This window comes from Acomys russatus, chromosome 24 (assembly GCF_903995435.1).
Source record: "Acomys russatus chromosome 24, mAcoRus1.1, whole genome shotgun sequence".
Taxonomy (NCBI): Eukaryota; Metazoa; Chordata; class Mammalia; order Rodentia; family Muridae; genus Acomys; species Acomys russatus.
The window spans coordinates 16,432,897-16,458,860 of NC_067160.1; the positions used below are offsets into that span (position 1 = coordinate 16,432,897).

The 25,964-nt window shown below is 46.8% G+C and overlaps 1 protein-coding gene across 1 annotated transcript in view; it reads right to left on the reverse strand.

Annotated features, from left to right (window-relative positions):
* Positions 1 to 25,964, reverse strand: part of Myo3b (myosin IIIB) — a 334,536-nt gene that overhangs the window by 147,294 nt on the left and 161,278 nt on the right. The window contains exons 19-22 of the mRNA XM_051166432.1: positions 25,611 to 25,764; positions 23,039 to 23,127; positions 21,274 to 21,403; positions 2,480 to 2,559 (exon numbers count right to left, since the gene is read on the reverse strand). Coding sequence (XP_051022389.1) covers positions 2,480 to 2,559; positions 21,274 to 21,403; positions 23,039 to 23,127; positions 25,611 to 25,764 — 453 coding nt within the window. The remainder of the gene's footprint in view (positions 1 to 2,479; positions 2,560 to 21,273; positions 21,404 to 23,038; positions 23,128 to 25,610; positions 25,765 to 25,964) is intronic.

The window sequence follows — 25,964 nt, forward strand, 5'->3', positions numbered from 1 at the left end:
AAAGGAAGGAAGGAAGGAAGGAAGGGAAAGACACACACACTATAGACCACCATCATAATGTGTCAATTCTATTTTTGTTAATTTCCCTACCTGCTAAACTTCCTTTGTAGCCTCAATGTCAATTACTATTGCTTTCCTGGCCATTCACAGATCATACACAGCAGTGAGAAGTGGGAGTCTGTTGGTGCCCAGCCCTCTGGTTATGTCCAGGGCCAGAGCCAGCGCTGCTGGTTCAGCTCTCCTACCAGAGACACGTGGCTACTCTCACATCTATTTCAATGCCTCTGCTTTTGCACTTATATGTGCTTTGTTGGTAAATTTCCGGTTTTGGGGGGGGGGGTCCCTCAAGTGCAATGCCAAAGTGCTGTAGAGAGTTTCTACGCATAAACAGAGGGTGGTGAGCCTCGAGCAGAGGGTGTGTGCTGACAAACTTCCTTCAGGAATTACTGAGCCGTGTCTGGGAGTTTACTGACACAAATGCTCTAAGTGAAATATGGTTTTTAATAAAAACACAGAACAGAATTAGCTATAAAGGGTGTGTGAGAGCATGTGTGAGTGTGCATGTATAAGCGTGTGAGTGTGTGTGTGAGAGTGTGCATGTGCGAGTGTGCAAGTGAGCTTATGAAGCATTGTGAGCATATGTATGTGAAAGTGTGCATGAGTACATGTATGTGGGCATGTATGTGAGCATGGGTGTGAACATGAGTGTGTGAGCATGTATATGAACATTGTGAGCATGTGTGTGAGCATGTGTGTGCATGAGTGTGAGTGTATGTGTGTGTGTGTATGTGTAATTAGATATCTTTAAACAAAATCACATAAACTAAGGGTTAGGCTGGCTCTGACCCAGTCTTGCTGGAAGCTAACCCCGTGTTACCCTCTAGGGGCAATGGCTCAGCATTGCCATTTGCAGTGACTTTACAGATGACAGTTTTTACAAATAATGAAGGTCAACTGCATTTAATAGAAACAGCATGCTCATGTAAGACCCAGCAGTTCTGAGGAGTACTTACGCTCTTACACACATCTCTCCCGTGGGCCCACATAGCATAGTAAATAGTCCTGATATCTTGCCACAAAGAAACAAGATGGAAACGAAATGGGTCATAATAGCAACTTGGGCATGAAAGTCATTGTTAGAGAAAATCTTTGGAACCCTACCATGTGCAAATAAATCTTTTATTCTCAAGAATGTAGTGTAAATATGTGCATTTGTAACCATTCTGGAGTAATATTTAATAGAATTGTATGTGTTTAAATTAGTTATTTTTTATTAAATAAGTCAATATGTTATATAAATAAAAAGTAAGAAAATTCTGAGATGTGAACTACTTATTACTCCAACACCTTCAAGATAATTGGTTTTGGGGTTAGGTCATAAGTTTTTCTTATCCTGAAGACATGCCTGAAATTGTGGGCTTCATCAAACATGATAGATACTATGTCTTTTCCTGTGCATATACTGTATGACAAAGCTTAATTTATAAACTATGCACAGTTAGAGATGAAGAGCCACACTAACAATTCTAAAATTAACAATCCCAAACTTTTACTGTACTAACGGTATGTGTTTCTCTTCCTTCCCCTGTAAGGAAGCTTCTTTTTGGCACATCAGATTCGCCAGCATCACTAATCTTATGTTGGAGAGACAACATTAGGTTAAAAAAAAAAAAAAAGGCACTGTGCTGCTATAGGCGACTCACCAACTGAGGCAGCCACTAAGGACTAGTGGGTGAGTAGAACATACAATGTGGATTCACCACACTAAAGGATGACTCTTAGCTTATTAGAATTGAGAGGAATAGCATGAGAGTTCATACTTGCACTAGGTTATACTTTCACTAGATTATAGCACATTTAAAACATGTAAATTGTTTATGAGATTTCATATTTTTGAATTTGAATCATGATTGACCACCCACTCATGGCTAAAGCCACAGAAAGCCAAACCACAGACAAGTTGGGGTGGGAGGAAGGGGAGGGGCACTATCTACACAACAGGCACCAGTCAGGTGGTTCTTGAGATCCAGTCTAGACATCAGTTGGAAGGGCAGAGCAGCTAGATACTGCTTTATGGCTGGAGACCTACGAACCCTCCTAACAGGGCTCCTGCATAACTCATTTTCAGAGGACAGGAAAGCGTTAGTTTTGTTGTGTTTTCCCCCTTGCTGATTCTCTCCGGTCTCACTTACCTTCGCAGGGTGGTGATACCCTAATGGACAGTTGCCTTGCCTCTTTCTAGAAAGACTACTCGAATATGTCATTATTCTCTATGTTAGGTATTTTTCCTGACATCATGATTCCAATGATTCCCCCACAATTAAAATTTCCTAAATTTTCCAAATTCTCCTTGTTTCCTGAACCCCTCCGGCCGCTTTGCAGATGGCACAGGCAATGGCAGCTGGGGAGAAGCAGTATTGCTCGCTCTGGCCTGAGTACCCACTCCCAGCCCCATCACTGATACAAACCTACTGCTCACCTTGGCTTTCCCAGCACTGAAATGTGGAGGCAAAGATCTTGAGGATGCTGTGATCCTAGCTCTTGTTTGGGCCAAATTACCTGAATAAAAAAAAAAAAACAAAAACAAAAAGAAACAACAAAAAAAAAACCCAACTTTACATTGAAGAGAAAGTTAAGAAGCTGGGTTATAGCTAACTGGCAAGATGGCTCAGTGGGCAAAGGTATTTGCTGCCTGACAACCTGAGTGCAATCCTTGGGGTCTCACACTGCAGGAAGGAGAGAACTGATCACCACAAGTTGTCTTTGGACCTCCACATGCATACCACAGTATTCTTGTGCCTACACTTGTATATATATTTGTGTGTGTGTGTGTGTGTGTGTGTGTGTGTACATACAACACTTAGCATGTCCAAAGCCCTCGGCTTAGTCTCTAGTATAATAATAGTATAATACTATAGTTTTGTGCATGGAAATATATATTATTGTAAAACACATATAATGTATACATATATGTATATACCATATATTATGTATGATATATATAACCTGTGTCATGCATTTATATGTGTATACACTATATGCACATGGTATAAATTGCCTTCAAGTACTTATACATGTGTATATAGAACTTAAATCTTGTGTTTAGATTTGGCCCACATATAGATACAATTATTCTCACATCTAAATCTAAATTTTTGAAAATCCAAAATCTGAAAGGCTTCTGCGCCCGTGCACATGGGCAAGTGACCATCAGGCTCAGTATTCTTGTCGCTGTGAACAGTTCGGGTAGGTCTTAAATCATAGCAGAAGGTGGAAGAAGACAGGGGAGCTCTCCAGTCCCCTCTGTGAGCATCAGGTAGTGAAAAGCAAGTGCGAACAGACGTGGGCCAGCTCCTGGCCTTGCTCATTTCTCTGGTTTACCTTTGAGCAGCCTCTCGGTCTCTTTCCTCCCTTCCTGCTTTACCCTTCGCCAACCCTGTGTGTGAAGACATTTGTTTGCGTTTTTTCCTTACAGAGCCATTTGATAGCGTAACGGAATGAAGACTTGTCAAGGAAAGGAAAGGCTGAGACGCGTGCATATGCAAGACGCTCAGGATTTCAAAGTTTTAGCAAGTCTAGCACAGAGATGTCCAAGTGTTTTCTCTGGTGATATCTTCAGAGGCTAAACTGTGATTAATAGCCTGCAAAGAACCCTTTGAAGCATGACTGGTGACATCAAAGTCCTAATCCAGGGGTGGCAGGAGTTTTATAGTGAGTGGGAAGCATTTTAAGACATTTCAAAGGATTTACAGCACAAATAAACAATAGGTCACAGCCCATGTGCCCTGCCACAACACACCTTCCAGAAACATAACCTACAAGAAGTTTCCATTTTCATTTATATGTAAATACAGTGTTCACACGCCTTTCAAATGTTAAGCATCCTCAGTGTTTCACTGGGACAGCATCTTCACAGATCAGCATCCCTCCTGTCCCAGAGTCCTGTGTTTCTGGGAGACTCTGATTAGCAATGTGTTTCCTGGGCGGGGTGAGGTCCTTGTGTAAAGGCAGTGATGAAATTGAGATTCTATGCTGGAGTCTGAAGCGGGACTCAATGGCTCCCACCTCTCTCTCCCTGCTCTTAACCTTTAAGTTGGAAAGAGAATGGTGCTCTGAAGATGGAGGCGGCACCTTAAAAGGTGGTCATTTCCTACCTTCTGAGGCTTTTCACCTTTAGTTAACGCTTAAGAATTGCCCCACAGAAACTGTGGTACATTTATACTACGGAATACTACTCAGCTATTAAAAACAAGGAATTCTCGAAGTTTGTGGACAAATGGATTGAACTAGAAATGATCATAAAGAGTGAGTTAACCCAGAAGCAGAAAGAGTCAAATAGTATATACTCACTTATATCTGCACACTAGCCCAAGGGGCATGTGCCATGAAAGTCTTCACTTACCAGAAAAGTGGGACAGAGGAGAAGACATCCTATTGGGACTCTAGGTGAGAGAAGCAAAGGAGAATGGGGAAATAGAAGGGTCCTAGAAACCTGCAAGTAAAACATTATGATGGGCGGGCCTGGGCCCAGGGGTCTTGCTCAAACTATGGTGCCAACCAAGGACAATACATTCAGTAAACTTCGAACCCCTACCCAGATCTAGCCAATGAACAGGACATTCTCCACAGTTGAGTGGAGAGTGGGGACTGACGTTCACATGAACTCTAGTGCCCCATATTTGACCACGTCCCCTGGATGGGGAGGCCTGCTGTACTCAGAGGAAGGATAGCAGGCTACCAAGAAGAGACTTGATACCCTATGAGCATATACAGGGGGAGGAGGTCCTCCTCAGACACTGTCATAGCAGAGGGGAGTAAGGGGAAAATGGAAGGGAGGGAAGAATGGGAGGATGCAAGGGATGGGATAACAATTGAGGTGTAATATGAATAAATTAATAAAATATATTTAAAAAAAGAAATGCCCCCCTTCCCCCTGGCAGGACTGCCTTGCCAGGCCACAGGGGAAGAGGACATGCTCAGCCCTTATGTGACTTGATAAACTGGGGTGGGTGGGAAGGAGGGTTCCCCTTTTCTGAGGAAGAGGGGATAGGGGAGGGGGAAGAGGGAGGGAGGGTAGGACTGGGAGGAGAGGAGGGATGGGGCTGTGGCCGGGATGTAAAGTGAATAAACAGGCAAGCAAACAAACAAATAAAAGCAGGCTAAGCAAAGCATGAGGAATAAGCCAGTAAGCAGCATCCCTCTCTTCAGCTCCTGCCTCCAGGTTCCTGTCCAGTCTCCCCACCTCCCTTCCCTGATCGAGTGTGCCCTGAGAGTTGCTTTTGGTTATGGTGTTTTATCACAACAATAAACAGCCTAACTAAGACAGGTTATTTTATACATAGCTTTTTTTTTTTTTTTTGCTACACAGAGGGTGATTGCAGTTAAATGCTATTGTATCATATGAATCAGATGACTGTAAGAAAGGATGTTGAATGTTTTCATCATGAAGGAATGACAACTGTTTGAGATGATGGGTAGTCTACTCACACTATACAGAGCAGTTCACAATGAATAAACAAATACACTGGTTAAAAAAAAATTGCCCCAAGTGTGTGGTTGTTGTCTTCAGTAATTCCACAGACTTCACTGCCCTCTGCTGCCCTCCGGGCTGTCTGAGCTTGCTGCAGGGCACTGGCAGCTCTGTACTGACTGTGAAAAGCACACCTTCCTCCTTCCAGTCTGTCTAGGATATGAAGGCCTGGGCATGTCCTGTCTGTGGTGTGGCTTCATTTGAGGGAGTGTTTTGCCCAAGTGAACGGTGAATGCTCACTGTAGGGACGGGCTTCTTGAAGCCTCTCTTAGCTTTTTCACTAAAAGTATCAGCAAAGGTTGATGTGGGGGGGGGGGGCGGGGGGAAGAGAGAGAGAGAAGAGCTTTGGTCGTCTTACAGGCCAGAACCACAGCTTGTGCTGGCAATGCATGAGGAGCTGGCTCAGGGCAAACCTACGTGGCCGTGATGGTTGTAGTGACTCTAATCTACTCACAGACACTTCTAACATGTGGCTAATAAACCATAAGGAAGTAAATTCAGTGGTTGTATAAAAACTTATTGTAATATTCTATATGTTGCATTTAATATATCTTTCTATAACCATCTAAATCTGCAATAAGGACTAGATGTAGATTTGATATGCTGAGAAAAATTTAAATAGCCATAAAATTAGGACAGCAGGAGCCCAAGGGGCATAGCATGTGCAATATTAAATTCTGTCGCTGGGTGTTTTTCTTTTTTCTTTTTCCCTTGGCATTTACGTATGACTTTAGGTGTCGATATTAATAAATGGGCAAAGTGGGCGGACAGGTTCCCTACCCATTTAGACATTGCTAAATCTCTCATGAAAGGAGAACAGGTGATTTATTTAGAAAGAAAGGGTCATCATTTTGTGGAGTAAAGAAACCAAGGAGAAATAAGAAACCAGCCTGCCCTGCACCTGTTCAGCTGAAAGAAACATAGAGAACTGCTCCTGCGCAAGATGGGAGGTGGAGACAGAAGAGCCACCTGGAATCTCCCAGGCCATATAGCTCGCATGGCAGAGACAAGAGAGCCGGCCTCATCACACGGGGCAGAAGGAGAGTACTGCTTCATAAACGCTGTCCTCTGACTCCCACGCGTACACCACAGACGGCACACATTGAACACGCACTAACAGTAATAGTGGACTGGATGAACTGGAAAAGAAAAAAATACCCAAAGAACAAACTCTTTATTTTCTGACTATATGACTTTGTCTTTATGATGCATTTGAGAAATTCAGAATCCTAAAAAAGACAGCTTTCCTGTTTTTGTACTGCTTTAAATTATTTTTTTCCTTTAGATTTATTTTATTTTATGTGTATGGCTGTTTTGTTTGCATGAGTGCGTATACATCATATGCGTGCCTGGTGGTGTCCTCAGATCAGAAGAAGACATCAGATCCCCTAAAATAGGAGCCACGGAGGGTGGGAGCAGTCATTTAGGTGCTGGGAACCAAACCCAGGTCCTCAGCAAGTGCTTTTAGCCACCAAGCCATCTCTCTGGTCCCTGTATTGGCTTTTCATTGTCCAACATTTTGATGAATTTTTGCATAATTAACAACTCTAGACCATGGGCTCAAAGAAACCCAAACCAAAGCCTTCTCTGATGTAGACAGTTTGTAACGGGAGACCTGCCACTTAATAATGTTCACATTATTCTCATGTCTATAAACTTAGGATGAAATTAATTACTGATTGAAGAGGAAGAGGAAGGAGAAGAAGAGGAGGAAGAAGAAGAGGAGGAGGAAGAAGGAGGAGAAGAGGAAGAGGAAGCTGCTATAGAGAACAGAAGCAACAGAGGTAACCTACCCGACAAGCATTGTCAGGAACCTTCGAGTCCTTTCTGTTCAAGGCAAATATGCTACCTAACATTAATATTAACCTCTAGGAATGCAGAAATGATTCCATTTCTTTTAGATATCATAAGCTCTTTGAAACCAACCACTAAGTATTTATTTCCGTTCTTCTTCATTAATTTGAAAATCTTTTTCAGTATCTGGTATAAGGCTTGTAAACTGGGGCTGGAGATATGGCTTAATGGTTAAAAGCACTGGCTGTTCTTCCAGAACATCTGGCAGCTCACAGATATCTGTAACTCCAGTTCCAGGAGATCTGGCACCTTCATACAGGCATATATGCAGGCAAAACACCAACACACATAACATTTTTAAAAATATATAAATCATTTTTTTAAAAGAATTGCAAACTGCCCTACCCATGGCAGACACTAAAGGAAAAATCGTTCACTGAAGACACCTTAGTGCATCAGAGCAACATTTCTTGTCTTTTTGCACCCACCTCCAAGACACCAAGTGCATCTAATACTATCTCCTGGCAAACTGCCATATCATAGATCCTTTATTCAGTCTTCCTAGCTCTCCTGTGGTCATTGTTAGGAGAAGATAAACAATTGATATGAACCACTTTGCAGTTGGTGTAGTATTTGAATAAGTAATAATGAAAAATATTTCTAGTTTAAGTATTGCTGGATATCCTGTCACCAAAGCCAGAAAGATGTTCCTTAATGAGGGCACAGTGAGAACTACCCAGGCAGCTAATTAACATGGAGCCTTTGACTTCCCCCCTTGGCTTCTAGGCGTCTTGGGGCAAGCACTAAAACTCATTCTGTTTTCACTCTATATGCCGATGTCATAGCAAACAATAAATATGTGTGAATGCACACATGGATGGATTGTGTGACACTGAGTTTTATTTCCATGGCACTCAAAGTCCCCAGAGCCCTCAGCGCATCTCCCTCAGCTCCCTCCATGCGTCTTGAGCTCTTTGCTGGTCTCTGGCCCTGCCGTGCTCATTTCATACTTCAGATCCTTTCCTGGTGGTTAACAGTGTGAGACCCAGCGTCCAACTGCCTGGGGTTTCCCTCAGACTCGCCACCTGTTCAGAAGGCCTGAGCCACTTGCAATGCTTTTACTACCTGGATTTTTATCATGTAGAGAGCTCTGCACAGATGTTTACTGCGCCTGGGGAAGGAAGCACTCCTGCTTGGTTTATAGTTAATAGAGGTGACGTTGCAACGGAGGTGCAGGTGTTGGCAGCACAGGGGAGGTTGATGGAAGTCATGTGAAACCTCTGGGGTTCTGGTTGGTCAAGCTGAAGCTAAATGTGGCTAAGTCAATCAGTTCAGTGACCAGCTCATCGCGGCTTCATCACACATTTTAAGAAATGTGTGAAGTAATGAAAACGCTAACAGGAAGGGTTGTAGTTAAGTAGAGTTTTAGGAATACCCAACTTTTTTCGATTGTCTAAAGCCTCATTAATGTTGGGCTGGGCAATTAATTAGGAAATAAAAAGTAAATAAATTGGGGATTTAAGGTTTGAGAGCTTACTTTGTTCTTTCCCTGTTTATCTTCTGAAGATACAACTTTTAAAAGCTAGACGCATAAACCATCAACAGCACACAGAGGGTGTATAGTATTGTATAGTGCTCGGTCCTGCTGCAGGGCGTGGCTGGCATGCCCCGCCCTCTACCTAGGGGCGGGGCTTCCCCTCTCCCAGAGACCCTTCACTAGATAATCCATTCATTTTGGTTCCAAGGGGCCCCTCTTTCCTCCTTCCACCTCTCTCTTTGCCTTCTCCCCACCTTCCTCTCCACCCCAGCACGCACTCTCCCTCCCCCTCCCCCTCCCCCTCCCCGTCCCACACTGCTCCAATAAGCCTGCATTTATATACTATAGCTTCATCGCAATTAGCTCGTTTCATTTTAATCAATTATATAGTGTTAGCTGTTGCCGTACTTTAAAATTTCTGGAGAATAAAGGAACAACTGTGGAAACTGGATTATTCTTACCCACTTAACTAATATTTACTGAGTATTTACAGTGTGGTAGACACTATGCTAAGGGCCTAAAATTAGTTACTTAGTACAACAACACTATAAGCCATCTCATCAACCCATAAAGGAAGGAAACTGAGGCAAAGGGTGCTAACGCTTCTTGCTGAAGGTCAGAGAACTGAGCACCAATTACCCCACAGCTCTGCCACCACCCCTGTCTGGCTCCACTGTGGTTGTTTCAGGCATTTTAATATTATAGGCAAACCACTGAGCCACCGATGAGGTTCATGAAACCGATCGCACCCCGGATATGATCTGAATTTTGGGTGGGGGCACTTACAAACTAAATCAGATCAGCCAAATAGAGATTCCAATGATTACCCAGAAGTCAGTTGGCTTGGTTAAGCCAAACCGCATCAACTGGAAGCCAGTTCATCTGGTTTCCTTATAATTTGATCTACCCCTGTGGAGTTCGAAGGATGGAACCCACTGTACTTATATTGGATCTTGATAAAATCTCAGCGGTCCTCTCTCCCAACCTCCTACCCTTGAGTTCAGTTAAGCAACACTTAATTTCATTTACGGATGTCTCACACATGCAAGCCAGTAAAGTTCATAATTGTTACTCCGCACAGCTGGGGTTTACAGCTTTCCTTTGCACACACTGGCACCAGAGCAAAATGATTAACTTTATATGCATCTAACATATGGACCAGACTGTTAGAAGATGGTTTTAGGTTCTGAAGAATTCTATGAACATGACCCAAATTCCTGAGGGGTGGGTGGAGTGTGACGTTTTGATCCATGTCCTATCTAAGTAGAGAGGTTAAGGCTGTAATACAATAAGATTATAATATTATATGGCTTTTTTTCTAGTTTATAGTTTTCTTTCTATAGGGGCCCAAGGTGAGCTCTTAGGAAGGTGGGCCAAGAGTGAACTGAAAACTACACTATAAAGATATTTTATAGTGGAATAAATTAATAAACTGTAAGGGCTGTGGGACCTTTTCCTCCAGTATGAGCTATTGAAATGTGAAATAAATAGAAAAATAAAAGAGAAGATTCTTTCATCTTAAACAGGAACATTTTTCTTTTCTATGAATAAGAATACTGGCAGAGAGAGGAGGAATTTTTTCATATTTTAAGAATCAAAGCTGCTATATTTGCTACACTTGACAAGATCATTAAATAAATAAATCAAAATGGCCCTAGACTGAACTCACACTCAAACACAAAAGGTGCTTTCCCAACAGACTTCAGAGCAATGCAGGAAATAGTCACATGGGGGCGGGACGGTGGCAAAGCTGACTTACAGCAAACACTAACTTTCCTAGTAGCAGAAGCCTTTTTAACTCATTATTAATACTTGCTTTAGGTTTTGTTGTTGTTGTTGTTATTGATTTGTTTTGTTTTTTTCAAGACAGGGTTTCTCTGTAGGCCTGGTTGTCCTAGATCGAGTTCTGTAGAACAGGCTGGCCTCGAACTCACAAAGATCTGCTTGTCTGCCTCCCCAATTGCTGGGATTAAAGGCGTGCGCCGCAGCTGCCACTGCCACCACATGGCTTTGTTTTAGGTTTTTATTTTCTTCTCTCTTAGGATGCAGTAGCATTCAGGACCTCTGTAGAACTAGGAACACCGGAAACTTTGGAAGATGGATTTCTGCCTCCTGCTGGAAGAGAGTCCTAGTGAAGAAGACAAGGAAGAAATGTCTGGGGTCTGCAGTGTCTCAGTGAGGCCCACGGAGTTTCTACCCTTCAGTTGTTTTCACATAAAATTATCTTACAGCTGCCTGGGCTGCTTCTACATAAGATCCATCTAGGAATTTCTGTAGTAAAGATGCTTTTAGGCTTTCATAATCAATATTCTCCGCAGTGTTTGATGGTGAAAATCTCTCACTTGGACCAGTGAGCCAGCATATGCCTGTAACACCAACACCGGAGAGCTGGGATGTCCGGGAAAGTTCCTGCAGCTTCCTAAGTGGCCATTCTATATGAACTGGTGGTAAGCTCCAGGGTCAGTGAGAGACACTGTCTCAAAAACATAAGGTAGAAGCATACACTCAGGAGGCAGGGGATCTCTGTGAGTTCCAGGCAAGCCTGGTCTTCAAAGTGAGTTCCAGAACAGCAAGGCTACACAGAGAAAGCCTGTCTCAAACAAAACAAAAACAAACAAACAAACAAAAACAAAGGTGAGGAAGAGAGTGACATTAAGATGCTCTGTGTTGACCTCTGGCTTCCACATACATGGGCACGCATGCATCTATACCAGCACATGCAGATAGATATGTACTGTATACACAGAGAACATACATGCACACACACACACACACACACACACACACACATCCTTCCATTATCTTGAATTCCTTCAGACCTGACAATTCCTTCATTTCATGAAGCTTTGAGAAGTACCGTGTCCTATTGACACGTCTATTCTAGACATGTCTATATGTGACGAGAGCCACAAAAGTGGTACACTTTTCTGGAACTCTACGGAACTTGAACAATAATTTTTCTTTAATATTGGGAAATGATTGGAAGTCCATACATTAAAATCTATATATTCGATAAACAAATGAAACAGGGGTCTGGAGAGATGACTCAGTGGTTAAGAATACTTGCTGGTCTTTTAGAGTTTAGCTCCCAGCACCACAGGTGCAACTCAACCACCTGTAACTCCAGCCCCAGGGGACTTGACACCCTCTCTCTGACCTCCAGAGGGACCTGCACACACATGGTGGTTCTATCTTTCTCAAACACACATAATTTTTAAAATGACTAAAATTTAAAAGAAAAGAATCAACAGCAGCATTCTGGCCTGTCACCTGGCATTTTCTCGAAGAGGACCACTGTCGTCTTGACATGTCTGCACTTCTCTCTGAGAGCAAATTTGAGGCACTTCTGTGGCTGGGCAATGATTTCCCCAGCACATCAGCCACATAGCGGCTACTGAGCATGTAAAATGTAGCTGATTTGCCCTAAGATGTTTGAAGACAGTACCAAAGGTAAAAAGTCTCAATTTATGCTGCTTACATGTTAAATAATATTTTTCATCTATGACTTTAAATACACTATTGAAATTAGTTTTACATGTCTCTTCTCTAGATGAAGCTAGCAGACATTTCAAATCCCTGGGACTCAAGTTGGCGCTTGGGATAGAAATTGGGGGGGTGGCTTCTCACTGAAGCCTTTCTGGGTGCAAAGCCCCTCAGCACATGTGGATGCTGCAGCCAGATCCCAGTGCAGGGGGGGGGGGTCCTCAGCTAGCTGGCTGCCTTCCAAGCCTCACTGATGGGGTGCGAGAAACATGTTACAGTGTTAAGAGGAAAGAAACATTGAAACTGCTACATCTGATTGGAGAAGAGAAATCAAGACCTAAAGGCATGGAGGTGGGAAGTGTGAAGAAGGTGGGGGAGCGTGGAGAAGGGGGGAGGGTGGAGAAGGTGGGGGAGAGTGGAGAAGGGGAAGGGTGGAGAAGGGGGGAGGGTGGAGAAGGGGGGAGGGTGGAGAAGGGGGGGAGAGTGGAGAAGGGGGGAGGGTGGAGAAGGGGGGAGGTGGAGAAAGGGGAGTGTGGAGAAGGTGGGGGAGTGTGGAGAAGGGGGTGAGTGTGGAGAAGGTGGGGGAGGGTGGAGAAGGGGGAGTGTGGAGAAGGGGGGACCATGGAGAAGGTAGAGGAGCATGGAGAAGGGGGGAGGGTGGAGAAGGTGGGGGAGGTGGAGAAGGGGGAGTGTGGAGAAGGGGGGACCATGGAGAAGGTGGGAGGGAGTGTGGAGAAGGTGGGGGGAGTGTGGAGAAGGTGGGGGAGTGTGGAGAAGGTGGGGGGAGTGTGGAGAAGGTGGGAGGGAGTGTGGGGAAGGTGGGGGAGTGTGGAGAAGGTGGAGGAGAGTGGAGAAGGTGGGGGGGGGTGTGGAGAGTGGGAGGGAGTGTGGGGGTGGGGGTGTGGGAAGGGGGGGTGTGGAGCGGTGGGAGGGAGTGTGGGGGTGGGGGAGTGTGGGGGTGGGGCGTGTGGAGGTGGGAGGGAGTGTGGACGGTGGGGGGCGTGGCGCGGTGGGAGCGCCTGGCGAGTGGGGGGGTGTGGGAAGGTGGGAGGGTGTGGGGAGTGGGGGGTGTGGCGAGAGTGGAGCGCGTGGAGCGGGTGGGGGAGTGGCGCCGGTGGGGCGTGTGGACCCGGTGGGGGGTGTGGCGCAGGTGGCGGCTGTGGCGCGGTGGGGGGCGCGTGGCGCGGGGGGGGGGCGTGGGCAAGGGTGGGGGCGTGTGGCGCCGGTGGGCGGGCGTGTGGAGCGGTGGGGGGGCGTGTGGCGCGGTGGGGGCGTGTGGCGAGAGGGGCGTGTGGCGCCGGTGGGCGGGCGTGTGGCCCTGTGGGCGGGCGTGTGGGGCCGGTGGGGGCGTGTGACGCCGGTGGGGGGGCGTGTGGCGCCGGTGGGCGGGCGTGTGGCGCCGGTGGGCGGGCGTGGGGGCCGGTGGGGGCGTGTGGCGCCGGGGGGCGTGTGGCGCCGGTGGGCGGGAGTGTGGGGCGGTGGGGGCGTGTGAGGGCCGGTGGGGCGTGTGGCGCCGGTGGCGGGCGTGTGGCGACGGTGGGGGGCTCGTGGGCCGGTGGGCGCGCGCCTGGCGCCCGTGGGGGCGTGTGGCGCCGGTGGGCGGGCGTGTGGGGCCGGTGGGGGCGTGTGGCGCCGGTGCGGCGCGTGGCGCCGGTGGGGGCGCCTGGCGCAGGTGGGGGGCGTGTGCCCCGGTGGGGCGTGTGGCGCCGGTTGGCGGCGTGTGGCGCCGGTTGGGCGCCGTGGCGCCGGTGGGGGCGTGTGGCCCCGGGTGGGGGCGTGTGGGCGCCGGTGGCGGCCCGGTGGCGCCGGTGCGGGGGACGTGGAAAGCCGGTGGGGGCAGTGTGGCGCACGGTTGGGGCGTTGTGGGCGCCGGTGGGGCGTGTGGCGCCTGGTGGGGGCGTGTGGCGCCGGTGGGGGACGCGTGGGCGCCGGTGGGGGCGTGTGCGGCCAGGTGGGGGCGTGTGGGCGCTTGGGGGGCCGTGTGGCGCCGGTGGGGGCGTGTGGCGCGGTTGGGGGCGTGGTGGCGCCGGTGGGGGGCGCCTCGCGCCGGTCATGGTGGCTTCGCGCAGGTGTGCGGGCGCATGGACCGCCCATGGGGGAGCATTGAGAAGGTGGAGGACGGTGGAGAGGGTGGGGGAGCATGGAGAATGTGGGGGGAGCATGGAGAACATGGGGGAGCATTGAGAATGTGGGGGAGCATGGAGAATTTCAAGGGTGGCTTCCTTCACTCTACCGCACTGCACACTTGGCCTTGTGGAGTCTAATGAACACCAGATCCTCATGGACAAGGACTGAAAGCCGTTAACAAGCAGAGAAAGAGCCAGGAGAGAGTGGGATTCCTCCTGTGGCTATGGCCACTTCTTCCTTCTCCACCTGTGCCAACCCATGGAGCCTGGAGCCCCTGGGGAACTCACAAGCCTCTGAAGCTCCAGGCCACAGGGACCCTGAGTAGTGATCTGGGGTGGGTGCCCATGTCCACCCAGCCCTGAGGAGCCCTAGGCCAAGTTCCAGGACACTTGCTCCTGTGTTCTGGTACTGCATGGCACCATCTGTCCTGGGCCTCCAGGGGAAGACCCCATGCTGCCCTCCTCCCTGGGAGGCTCCCAAATCACTTTCAGATGCCAGGGGGAGTATAGTCACAGCTGCCCTCCCAGTGAGTGCTAGAGGCCTCACACTTGTCTCTAGACTGGGAATATGGGGTTCTGAGTGGAGTTCCTTCTGAAGTTCAGTTTATTAAAAGAAACCCCAGGCTCTGGCAGGCTGGCTGCCAGCAGAGTAAATCACAGACCATCCACCATTCTGGTGTGCTTTCAGGACTACCAGGAAATGCCATTCACAAATACCCAGGCTCCCTCCACTGCCAGGCCCCCCATCCCCCCACCCCCACCCAGGACTGCACAGAGCCTCATTAAGCCAGCTCCTCTCCAGCAGCTGGGAAGAACCACCATCCTTCCATTGTCTCCAGCAACTCACATTCCAGAGGGGCCAACCCAGAATTCCCCCGAGGGAGGGAAGCTGGCATTGAATTTTCAAGAATAAACTAGGAGGCAGGGGTGGTTGGAGGAAGCAAGTTATGGTGGAAGGCTTGGAGTGGGGAGCAGAAGTCGTTTCCAGAGAGTGAGATCTGCTAAGTAACTTTGTAGTACTGGGTATGTATGTGCTCTGCGTATACACACAACAGAAAGCTCTATCTCAGGTCTCAGGCAGCTCTGCTGAGGCACAGAGGCACACAGCCTGATCACAAGGCGGAGTGGCAGTGCTAGGTAGACCAAAGCGCTTAACTGCATAGCTCAAATTGTCCATTGGGAGATGAGGGATTCGTCCAACAACATTTACTATTTCTGTTAGTCCTAGTTGACTGACTCTGACAGTCCCCTTGTCCTGACACAGGATGCCACGTACCCGAGGCTGGTGCTGGAAGAATCTCCTGACTAGCAGCCACTGCCTTACTTGATCCTTCGTCTTCCTCAGTGACCTTTCTCTGGTGAGTCTGATCATCAACAAGACAGCTTTGGGGGAGGTGTTTCCCTGCCTTCAGCTTCTCTACTGTGTGACATCAGGAACCGTCACATGAGTCTTCATCAGTGACAGAACAGCCCACATTTCCACCTGTCAGAAGACCCGCGCACATACCTGTCTATGAGCACCCATCTGCTATGTGAGCCATCCCTAAGGATGGCTTCCTAGCTATATGTTCCAGGAGAACGTGAGGCCTGCCAGCTAGATAGCCTTGCCTCTCCGTTACTGGCTGCTACAGTGCGTTGAGTTGACGTGAGCCTGTGTGCGACAGTATGAATGAAATGCTGCCTCCAATCGGCCTGTCCATCATGCCCTTCTCATCCTGAAGCTGTTCTGCCTCCAGAAAGTCAAACCAGCATCTCGAGTCCGCCTTGCTGAGTGGCTTGCAGTGCCTTTTCCGTCTTTCTCGCTCCTCACGCCATCTCTCTGTTTTGAAGCCGTCCTTCCCTCCGTGTCCTGTTCAGTTAGTCACCCATAGACACAGACACAGACACACACAGACACACAGAGATACATACACACAGACACACACACACACACACACACACACAGAGACGCACACACACACACCACTTAACATCTGCGGCCTCTGGCCTAAGGATGGATACATCTTCCTTCTCGGACTGTCTGATTTTTCTCTACATTCTTATTGGAAAAAAAATTTAAAAACTGAGAAACCGTCCTTCAGTCAAAGACATCCTTTTCCATTTTAACGCACAACCGTCTCTTCCCTACTGTGATTCACGGTATATATATACATACATATATATATACATATTTTTTTAAACATTAGTACTACAGCACTACTTGTCTCTGACTTTTCTGGCTGGAACTTTCTTCTATTCCTTCTAGAAAGTCCTTATGCATGGAACCAGATCTTGGTGTTTTTGTTAGCTAAGTGATTATCTGTTGACTTGAGGTACACACCACTCTCAGGTTACACAGGAAGAAGAGAGTCTCCTCTGTGTGACAAGGAGCTCGCTCTCCAGGGACCTCCAACGGGGCAAAAGTCACCTGGGCCTCCCTTTCCGGAAGAACCAGGCATTGTGCTGTGTGTGGCCTGGAGACTCTGTCACTTTGTTCTGGTTCTCCTCCAGACCTGTCTGCTTACTGTCAGAGCAGAGGAGCCAGCTAGAAGGAGAGATGGAAACCATGAGAGAGGGTGACCCACTGGTGCCCTCTGCAGGGCTTAGTGCCATTCAATGTGAGAGTTACAGAAGCAGGATTCTACCAACTTGTAGAATTGAGCAGTGCCGTATAGTATAAATATGCCTTAATAAGGTGGGAGACACTGCTCGCCCCCACCCCAAATAGAAAAGGCAACAAATGGAAGCAGAGAGAGAGCGAGAGCGAGCGTTCTTTTAACTACAACTCCAAGTCCAAGGAAAGAAGCGCACAACCTCAGGCAGAAGGTAGTGGAGGCAGAAATCCTCTCTGGGGTCTGAAACGAGCCTTGCCTTTGAGGTTACAGAGCGTTCTCTCTCATTTACTTGGTTTTCCTTCTGGTTTCTTTCACGTTCTTAACTCAAATGTAGAGATGAGTCTTTCGGGTTCTTCTTAAACCTCGTCTCCTCCCTTCCCCAAGCCTTTTGCACCTTTCTCCAGTTTTCTAGTAAACGACAGGACATTTTCCAAACAGGAAAGTGTGCCCAGACGCTGTGTTTGAATAGCTTTCCTTTTAACATTCTTCTGCCTGGATCATTCTGTTTGAGGAGTCCCAGCTGAAAGGGTAGACTGTATTTCTGCTGCCATGTCAAAGTTTTGCCCATAAACCCACCGCAGAGCTTCTAGTCAATAAAAAGAATTATAAAGGAGATATTACCATGCCTGAAACTAGTGCAGCTGCAAGCAAAAGCATGGCCACGTCAGCACACCCAAAGGGGGAGAACCCACGCTGACTATGGCTGCCTCTGCTTACCCAGTGGTGACTGGGAATCTTGGAGTGAGAGCATCCCTCAGCACAGGCATCTTTCCCACCAGATGTCACAGGAGCAAGGCTGTCCCCTGGCCACCCCAGGCTTCACAGTTTCACTCTGCATGTTCGGTCTCTTTAGTGGTCAGTGTGGACCAGAAAGTTGAAGGAGGCAGCGGGGAAATGTTGCATGGTTACCACCTCTGATTTCACACCACGGTTCCTGCGGTAGCTTGGATGTGGAGTGTCTCCAAAAGATCCATGTGTCACAGCATGGCCTCCAGCCTCAGTGCTATAGGCAGGTGCAGCCTTTAAGAGGCAAGAACTAGTGAGTGGTCTTCAGATCCCTGTAGGTGTCTCCCTAAAGGGAGTGATAGAAACTTGGTCTTTTTTCTTTCTTTCTTTCTTTCTTTCTTTCTTTCTTTCTTTCTTTCTTTCTTTCTTTCTGTCAAGACAAAGGCACTTTTGCTCCACCAGGAATTCCTGCTATAATGTGCTACCCAAGTCGTGCCAACTGATCATGCACTGAAACCTCAACACTGTGAGAATAAACAAACAAACAAATCTTTTCTTTGAGTTGGTTATCTCTGGTATTTGTTATAGTTATGGAAAGCTAACATAGCTATACACAGAGTCAGGTATTAATCTTTTCAACCTTAGTAAAAAACTAAGCCAATACATCTTTTCTATGTCCACTTATGAAGGGAGTGCCACCTGCCTGGCCACCCAGGGAAGAGGCTCCCTTGAAAGGGCAAGAAAGCCAGCCTGGGGTGCTCTTATGCCTGACTTTGGAAGCAAAGGACAGTATCAGTCTAGCTCCCAGGAAACCTGAACTTAGCTGGAAGGAATTCTTTGATAATGAAATTAAAGTTTTCCTTTGAATTTTAAGGGGCTTTCCTTAGCTTTTGGCAAAAGCCCATATTACTATGAAATTGAATGTCCATGGAAAAATGTGCAAAGCATAAATTCATAGCATAGTGACTGTTATGAAGCAAGTGTCCAGGTACCCACCACTGGGATAAGAAGCCAGAATACCAGAGCACGGCCAGTATCTTCTAGGATGCCACTTGTATGTTTGTTGCTATGTATTTAAAAGATTTACTTATTTTTTTTATATGGACGGGTGCTTTGCCTGCATGTATGTATATGTACTATGCGTGTGCCTGGTGCCCATGGAGGTCAAAAGAGGCTATTAGATCTCCTGGGACAGTTCTGAGCCACCACATTGGGGCTGGGAATGGAATTTGGTTCCCCTGAGGATGATTATCATTTATAAGGTAATGAGTTGGGATGCAGTTCCAGATCGAAAGTGAAGGCACGAGAAAGTTCTAGTTTCTCTACTAACACACAGTACTAACTCTGCTGTCTCAGTAGGAACCAGGCTACCAGGGGACGTTTCCTGTCTGTTAACTGAATGCATTTTTGCATGAATAAGTCCAGAAAGCAACAAACAAAGAAACAGACTCTTGCCTGTTAGTTCTGATGTTTATGTGTGGCCTCTTAATATTATTCGGAATATGAAGAGATGTTACTAAATTAAAAAATTTAGTAACATAGTACATACCTCAAAATTACAAGAAGCTTGATAGAATATTACCTTTGTGTTCTCTCTCTCTCTCTCTCTCTCTCTCTCTCTCTCTCTCCCTCCCTCTCTCTCCCTCTCTCTCTCTCTCTCCCACTTTTGTTACTCCTAGGTGATGTGGGGTTCCATTTCCAGGTAAAATTTAGAAAAAAGTAATAAGCTTTCTGGAAGACAAAAAACGCTGTTTCCTTCCTGCCTCTGGGTGCCTCCAGCAAAGGCTCACTGCAGAGCCTTGCTTTCTGCGTAGAGCCACCCAGTGCTCAGGGCTGCGAGCTTGCTTTTCTTTTGCTACAGGTTGAAAAGGATAAATTCTAAAGTTGTGAACAGATTTGACAAGTCTTTATTCATGTTTCTGGGACAGTGGGAGTGCCAGCTGAAGAGTCCTCCAGATAGATTTTTATTTCAGAGACTGTTAGCTCTGTTAATACCAACATCATCTCTGCTTCTGTCCAGAAACCAGCTGCAGAGGAGTTGGAACACCCGTGGGGAGACACCACCCAGCTCTGCCCACATCTGCCCTTGGGATCCCAGGGCTCTGAATGGGTTAATCCTGGCTGCAGCCAAGAAGTGTACATAGAGGAAGCTGGTAGCAGACTTTTGCTGGGTACCACAGGGGCAAGACTGAAGGAAGTTAAGTTACCTCAGCACGTTAAGATGAAGCGCAGGCTATAGACTAGCTTTTCCTTCTCCCATAACGCACGATTTTTATTGCTCTGCATGATATGTGCTCAGCTATAAATTAGACACAGTGACAAATCCATTCTGACTTGCAGAGGACACAGGTGAGAGACATGGTGCCAATGATTTTAGGAAAAAGAAAGAAGGACTGATTTTTTAAAAAAGGCTCTCCTGCTCATTCATAAAAGCACACACACAGCTGTATCCAGACGGCCTCAAAAATACAAAGCGCTTGAGCATAGAGCTGGGAGAATAGGACCGATTTGGCTGCCCAGATGGAGGCAGCTGGATCCAGGTACATCAAAGGAGCTTGGCCCAGCGAGAATCCATTTGGCAAGACAGAAAAGAGCTGGGAACTCCCAAGTGGGGCCCTAGCTTACTGCTTTCTAGCATGGGGGCCCACAGAACGACATCTCAAGCTGACTGTCAGGAAGCGAAGCCAGGGAATGTTCCAGGTTGTTTAGGGAAATGCCGGAGTAGACATTGGGTTCCGGGTGGGAACTGGACCAGGTAATCTCTGAGGGGCTTATGATCAGAAGATCTCTGATGTGCCACACCCTCTTTACTTGGGATCTTACATGTATAGAAAAGATCATCTCAATAATTCCAGGTAAACCATGTCTAGCCTAGATGCTTAGTGTGGATTAATGATAATATACAGTTTAATTAAGAAAAGAGTTTAAAAAAAGGAGAGAAAGTGAGAAGTCTAAGAGCTGATGTGGAGTGTGTGTGTGTGTGTGTGTGTGTGTGTGTGTGTGTGTGTGTGTGTGTGTGTATACAATTTTTCTCAGGAGTTAATTTTTTTAAAAAGTCATGTTCTTTTCTGGAACTTAGAACCCTGACCCTGGTTAAAGAGATTCAGTGTTGGCCTGAATAGATGGCTCAACTGTTAAGAGCACTTGCTGCTCTTGCTGAGGACTCAGGTTTGGTTTCCAGTACCCAAACCGCAGCTCATAACCATCCATAGCCATCCTTAACTCTAGTTCTATGGGATCTGATAGGCTCTTACAACCTCTGTGGACACCAGGAATGCCCGTAGGCATAACACTCAGACACATAAAGTGAAACAAGTCTTTTAAAGGGGGGGGGGGGGCGCTTGATGTTGGCAGTGTGCACATGACAGTATTTAGACACTGACTGAAAGACACCACATTGGCTCATATAGGCGACATTGGCTGATACAGGCAACATTGGCTGATACAGGCGTCAGACTGGGGCTTTTGGGGGTTCTCAGGTACCTGTTTTGGTCAAAGGGATCGAGAACAGTTGTTGAAGAAGTTTGTTCTCAGATGTCCTAAGGACTACAATCACATCGGCAGGGAGAGTGTCTCTGTTTTTCTCAAGAAACCCAGAAGCGTCGTATGATACCTAGAAAAGAGACAGTAAAGTATGCAAGGTGACTAAAGGCAACTGACTACGGCAAGGGACACTGGCAGGTTGTCTGGGTAGTTGTTGTCCCATACTAGATATAAACTCATCCTGTTACGCTCAGCCTTTTGACTACAGAGGACCAGGGGAAAGAGAGAAGTTGTACTTCTGACAGGTCAATTTGTCTTAGCTTCTCATCCCACTATCTTTGAAGAAAAGGATCTTTTTGAAGATATAACACATTAGAAAAACTGTTAAAATACCAAGAGTTCATCATGTGTGAAACATCCATCCCCATTCTACTGGCAGGCAAGCAGGAGCTTAATGAGGGGCTGACTGAGGTCAGGCAGCCATCATGCTAGGGCAGATGGACTCTTAGCCCATGGCCACCATGCCCTCACTGCCTCTCAAAGCACTCAGGGAGTCGCAGTGGTCACTCAAAGTGGTTCTTGGTTCTCAGCAACAAAGGAATCCACCTTAGAGGTGTCTTAAGGGCTATCTGCAAATCCCTGGAAAGGAGTGGTGGTTTGAACGACATGCCCCACATAGTCTCGTAGACTTGAATGTTTGGGTCCCAGTCTGGTGGAACTGTTTAGAAAGGATTGGGGGTGTGGCCTTGTTGGAGTAGATGCATCATTGGGGTGGGCTCTGAGGTTTCAAAAGCCCATGCCAGCCCCCCCTCCCTCGCTACCATGCTTCCCCCTCTGAAACTGTAAGAAATCCAATTAAAAGTTTTTTTTTTTTTTTAATGGTTTGGTCATGGTTCCTCTTCATGGATTAGTAACCCTAACTAAGATAAGCAGTACATAAGTTCAGCAAAGAATTCACAAACCAGAGAGGAAAGGATCCTAGAAAGGAGGGGAAAAAAGAGAAAGGGGTACAGAGTATATATGGACAAGATGAGAAGAGCAGTGACAAGAAGAGGACAAGAAAGAGAGACATAGAGGATACGGAAGGTAAATTTACTTTCAACTGAGGATATAAATATGGAAGATAATTTGGATATATCATCCATCAACAGGATAATCCCAAATGTCTTTCACTGAACCGCACCCATTTTCTGGATCTAAGGCTCAATAAACCTCATAAGAACTGGTCACAATTTAGTTGGTTTCGCTGGAGGAACACAGCAATGAGCTGTTGGCTTTGGCACTGGACAATTTCTTGAGTCAGTCAGGAACTTGAGTTGAAGCATGATACATGAAAAATGGCAGTTCCGGTTCACGTGGTGACAGCTTGCCATCTGGAGGAATGATACTGTGTCCTTTCACTACACATGTCTAGTGGCACATAGTCATGTTGAAAGTGCTACAAAAGAGCCCCACTGTATTGCCAACCTTCCCATGTCACCTACGCTCCAAATGGCTTCAGAATGTGGACATTTACCATAAGACCCTGCAAAGGCTGTGGTATGACCCTGTCAGCAGAGCTGTCAGTTCTGGGCCAGCCTTCAGGGCAGGAAGCAGGTGGCAGCTCCACAGGCCACCAAATCTATAAACGTCACCACTGAGGACCCTTGGGGATTGTGCTTAGAATCAAAGGAGAGTGCAGCCTGCAAGGGGTTTCATGAGCATCCCCACAGGGGGACACAGGTACTTTGTGACTCTTAGGTCCCATAGCTCCTGCCCCGCTCACCGGTCCAGCATAGTGTTGAATGCCGAAGCAAAGGTCCACTCCTTTGGGCCTCCAGAAGAATTTGCACCGTAGGTTATCTTCAAACTTATCTGTGTACAGAGAAGAGATTGGGGTGCTCATTCCTAAATGGGACCCCCCCCTTCTCTCTCTCTCTCTCTCACACACACACACACACACACACACACACTTCAAGGCTCAGGGATCATCCTAGAAGATGAGGTAGAAAGAGTTATAGGGAGTAGATGTCTGTAGTGAAACAGTGTTTGCTGTACATGACAGTGCCAGTGCATGACACACAGTTGCACACGTGAACTCACAATGGCTCCGACATGCAATCTACGACTATGTCTTTGCCACAGTTCACAAGACCTGTACAAGATCAAACCAACCCAAAAATCTAAACCTGAGGAAGGGGCCTATGAAGTCCCATTTCTAGCTGAGGAGCTGTTGGCAATCGACAGCTGCTAGGGGGGAGGAAGAGCCAGTTTTCTTCAGGGGTGCAGGCCCTGAGAGGTTATCTATGGTCCAAGAGATGGCCCCACACTCATGCATATATAGAGAGCTACATGGACTCAGAGAGTATTAGAGAGGAGGGAGTTGCTCACACACATGATGTTGAAAAGGGAAAGAGGGGAATAACGGGAGAATTGGGGGAGGGGGGAGGAATAGGGGAAGATCCAAACATGCCCTATGCATGTATGAATATTAAATATTTTAAAATTTACTTATATGGATTTTCATGTTGGAGAGAAACAATGGGACTTGTTTGCTTTTTCAGACAAAAGTCTGCTCCTCTAGCCAGACACACAGAATAAGGGCTTTCAGACCAGCCCCAAGCAGCCCTGCTGGGATGGACTTGTCACATCTTATCTTCCTTTAGCTGTTAGGATGCCACATTCCCCTCCCATCTTCAGAAAGTTCTAAGTATGGACACCCAGGACAATCTGGGATCCTTCCAAGGAGCTCCAGAACATACAGATAGGCCAACCGGGCAGATAAGCCCAGGTTAACTTCATCCAGGCAATGTCTAGATAGAGACATCCACCAGTGCTGACACTTCAACACCCTGAAGGGAGTCTCCCATACATCCAGTTCCATCTGAGGAGAGAGCCTGCAACTTTCTATTCACTCCCCCTACAAACAACCTTTGCATTATTGTGGGCATGACTGAGAGCTCAGCATGAGGAACTGTGCTAGGTATTAAAGGCAGACAAGGAAGTGGGGCCCCAAGCCCTCTAAGGTATCACAGCATAGATAAGGACCAAAGCTTATTTAAACTGAAGATTCCTTTTTAAAAAAGTTCACAAGGGATGAGGGCAGAGCAGGAAGGGGGCAGAGATGGGGAACTTGCATATGGGCTGGCAAGATGGGTCAGCCGGTGAAGGCACTAGCCTGATGAGGCAAGTTCAGCACAGTAGAGGAATAGGAACAGTGACTACAAACTATCCTGACTTCTCCTCCCACACACGATGAGATAGGATGGATGGATGGATAGATAGATAGATAGATAGATAGATAGATAGATAGATAAGTAGATAGATGAAAAGTAGAGAACTTTAGATGATGGCAGGAAGAGGTGCATATCTCTACCTGGAAAATAGTAGTAACCTGAGAAAAGGTGGTTTTAAAAGGCTAAAGCAGCAGAAATGTCTACAGAAGAGGGTGACTGTGAGTCTGGGAAGACAGGGACCCTGTGCTACCTGGGACTAGAGGTAGACAGGAGTCCTGGTGAAGCCATGACACAAGTTTGCGGAGAGACTATGAAGGGCCACTTCTGAGCCTTTGGGCTAAGATAAAGTGTGAAAGGGAGCGTGGGGAGTCCTGATTATGAGAACTGAGAGGAAAGATGAGCTAATACAAGCATAAGGAAATTATATTGTTTATGATGGTAGAAATAGGAGGATGGGCAGGGCTTGGGGTGATGATAGATTTAAGCCACAGATTCTACCAGGACACTGCAATTCATTTTTAAAAAACAATTTTTAAGTTTTTACATTTAAATTTGTATTTGTGTGTGTGTGTGTGTGTGTGTGTGTGTGTGTGTGTGTGTGTGTGTGTGTTCCTGCTTATTTGTGCACTGTATGCACCTAGACGCCAGAGGAGGCCAGAAGACAGTGTTGGAACCTCTGCGAGTGGCGTTAAAGGTACTGTAAGCTGCCCAATATGAGTGACGGAAACTGAACCTTGTCAGCAAGAACAGCAAGTTTTCTTAACCTCTGAGCCATCTTTCCAGACCCCCAAGGTCTGTACTGTTACAACTCACTAAGTGTCAGAAGACAGATAAACTCCTTCTTAAAACTTAAAACACGAACTGGAGAGAGGAGAGAGGGCTCAGAGGTTAAGAGCACTGTCTGTTCTTCCAAAGTCCCTGAGTTCAATTCCCAGCCACCATATTGTGGTTCACAACCATCTATAATGAGATCTGGTGCCCTCTTATGGCATGCAGGCACACATGCGGGCAGAATACTGTACAGATAAGAAATAAATCTTTAAAAATAAAATAAAACAAAACTTAAAACATGTCAACCTAATGCCTCTCAGCACATCTGCCTTTTTCCTGAAAGGTACTTACCAACCAAAGTCTGGTCTGTTGCTTGGGGAAAACGACTTTCCTCATCCAAAAGTGCAAGAAGGCCCAGGGGCTTTTGGAGGAACATGTCCAGGAGTGGGCGGTTGTCTTCATACTGAACAAGGATGGCTTCGATGCCTTCACTCTTGTACTCCATCTGGAAGGGAACAGACTGTGACTCTTTGGCCTGAAACTGGCCAGGGCATTTCAGCCTAGACTTTCTGGGGCCTATTTGGGTCTTGTGAGTTACTGGGTATGTGTGGGGCATGGAACAAAAGGAACCTATGTTATTACAGCCTTGAAGCTGCGCGCTTGGGTATGACTTAAAACGCAGCCTATTATAGGACAGCAAAAGCT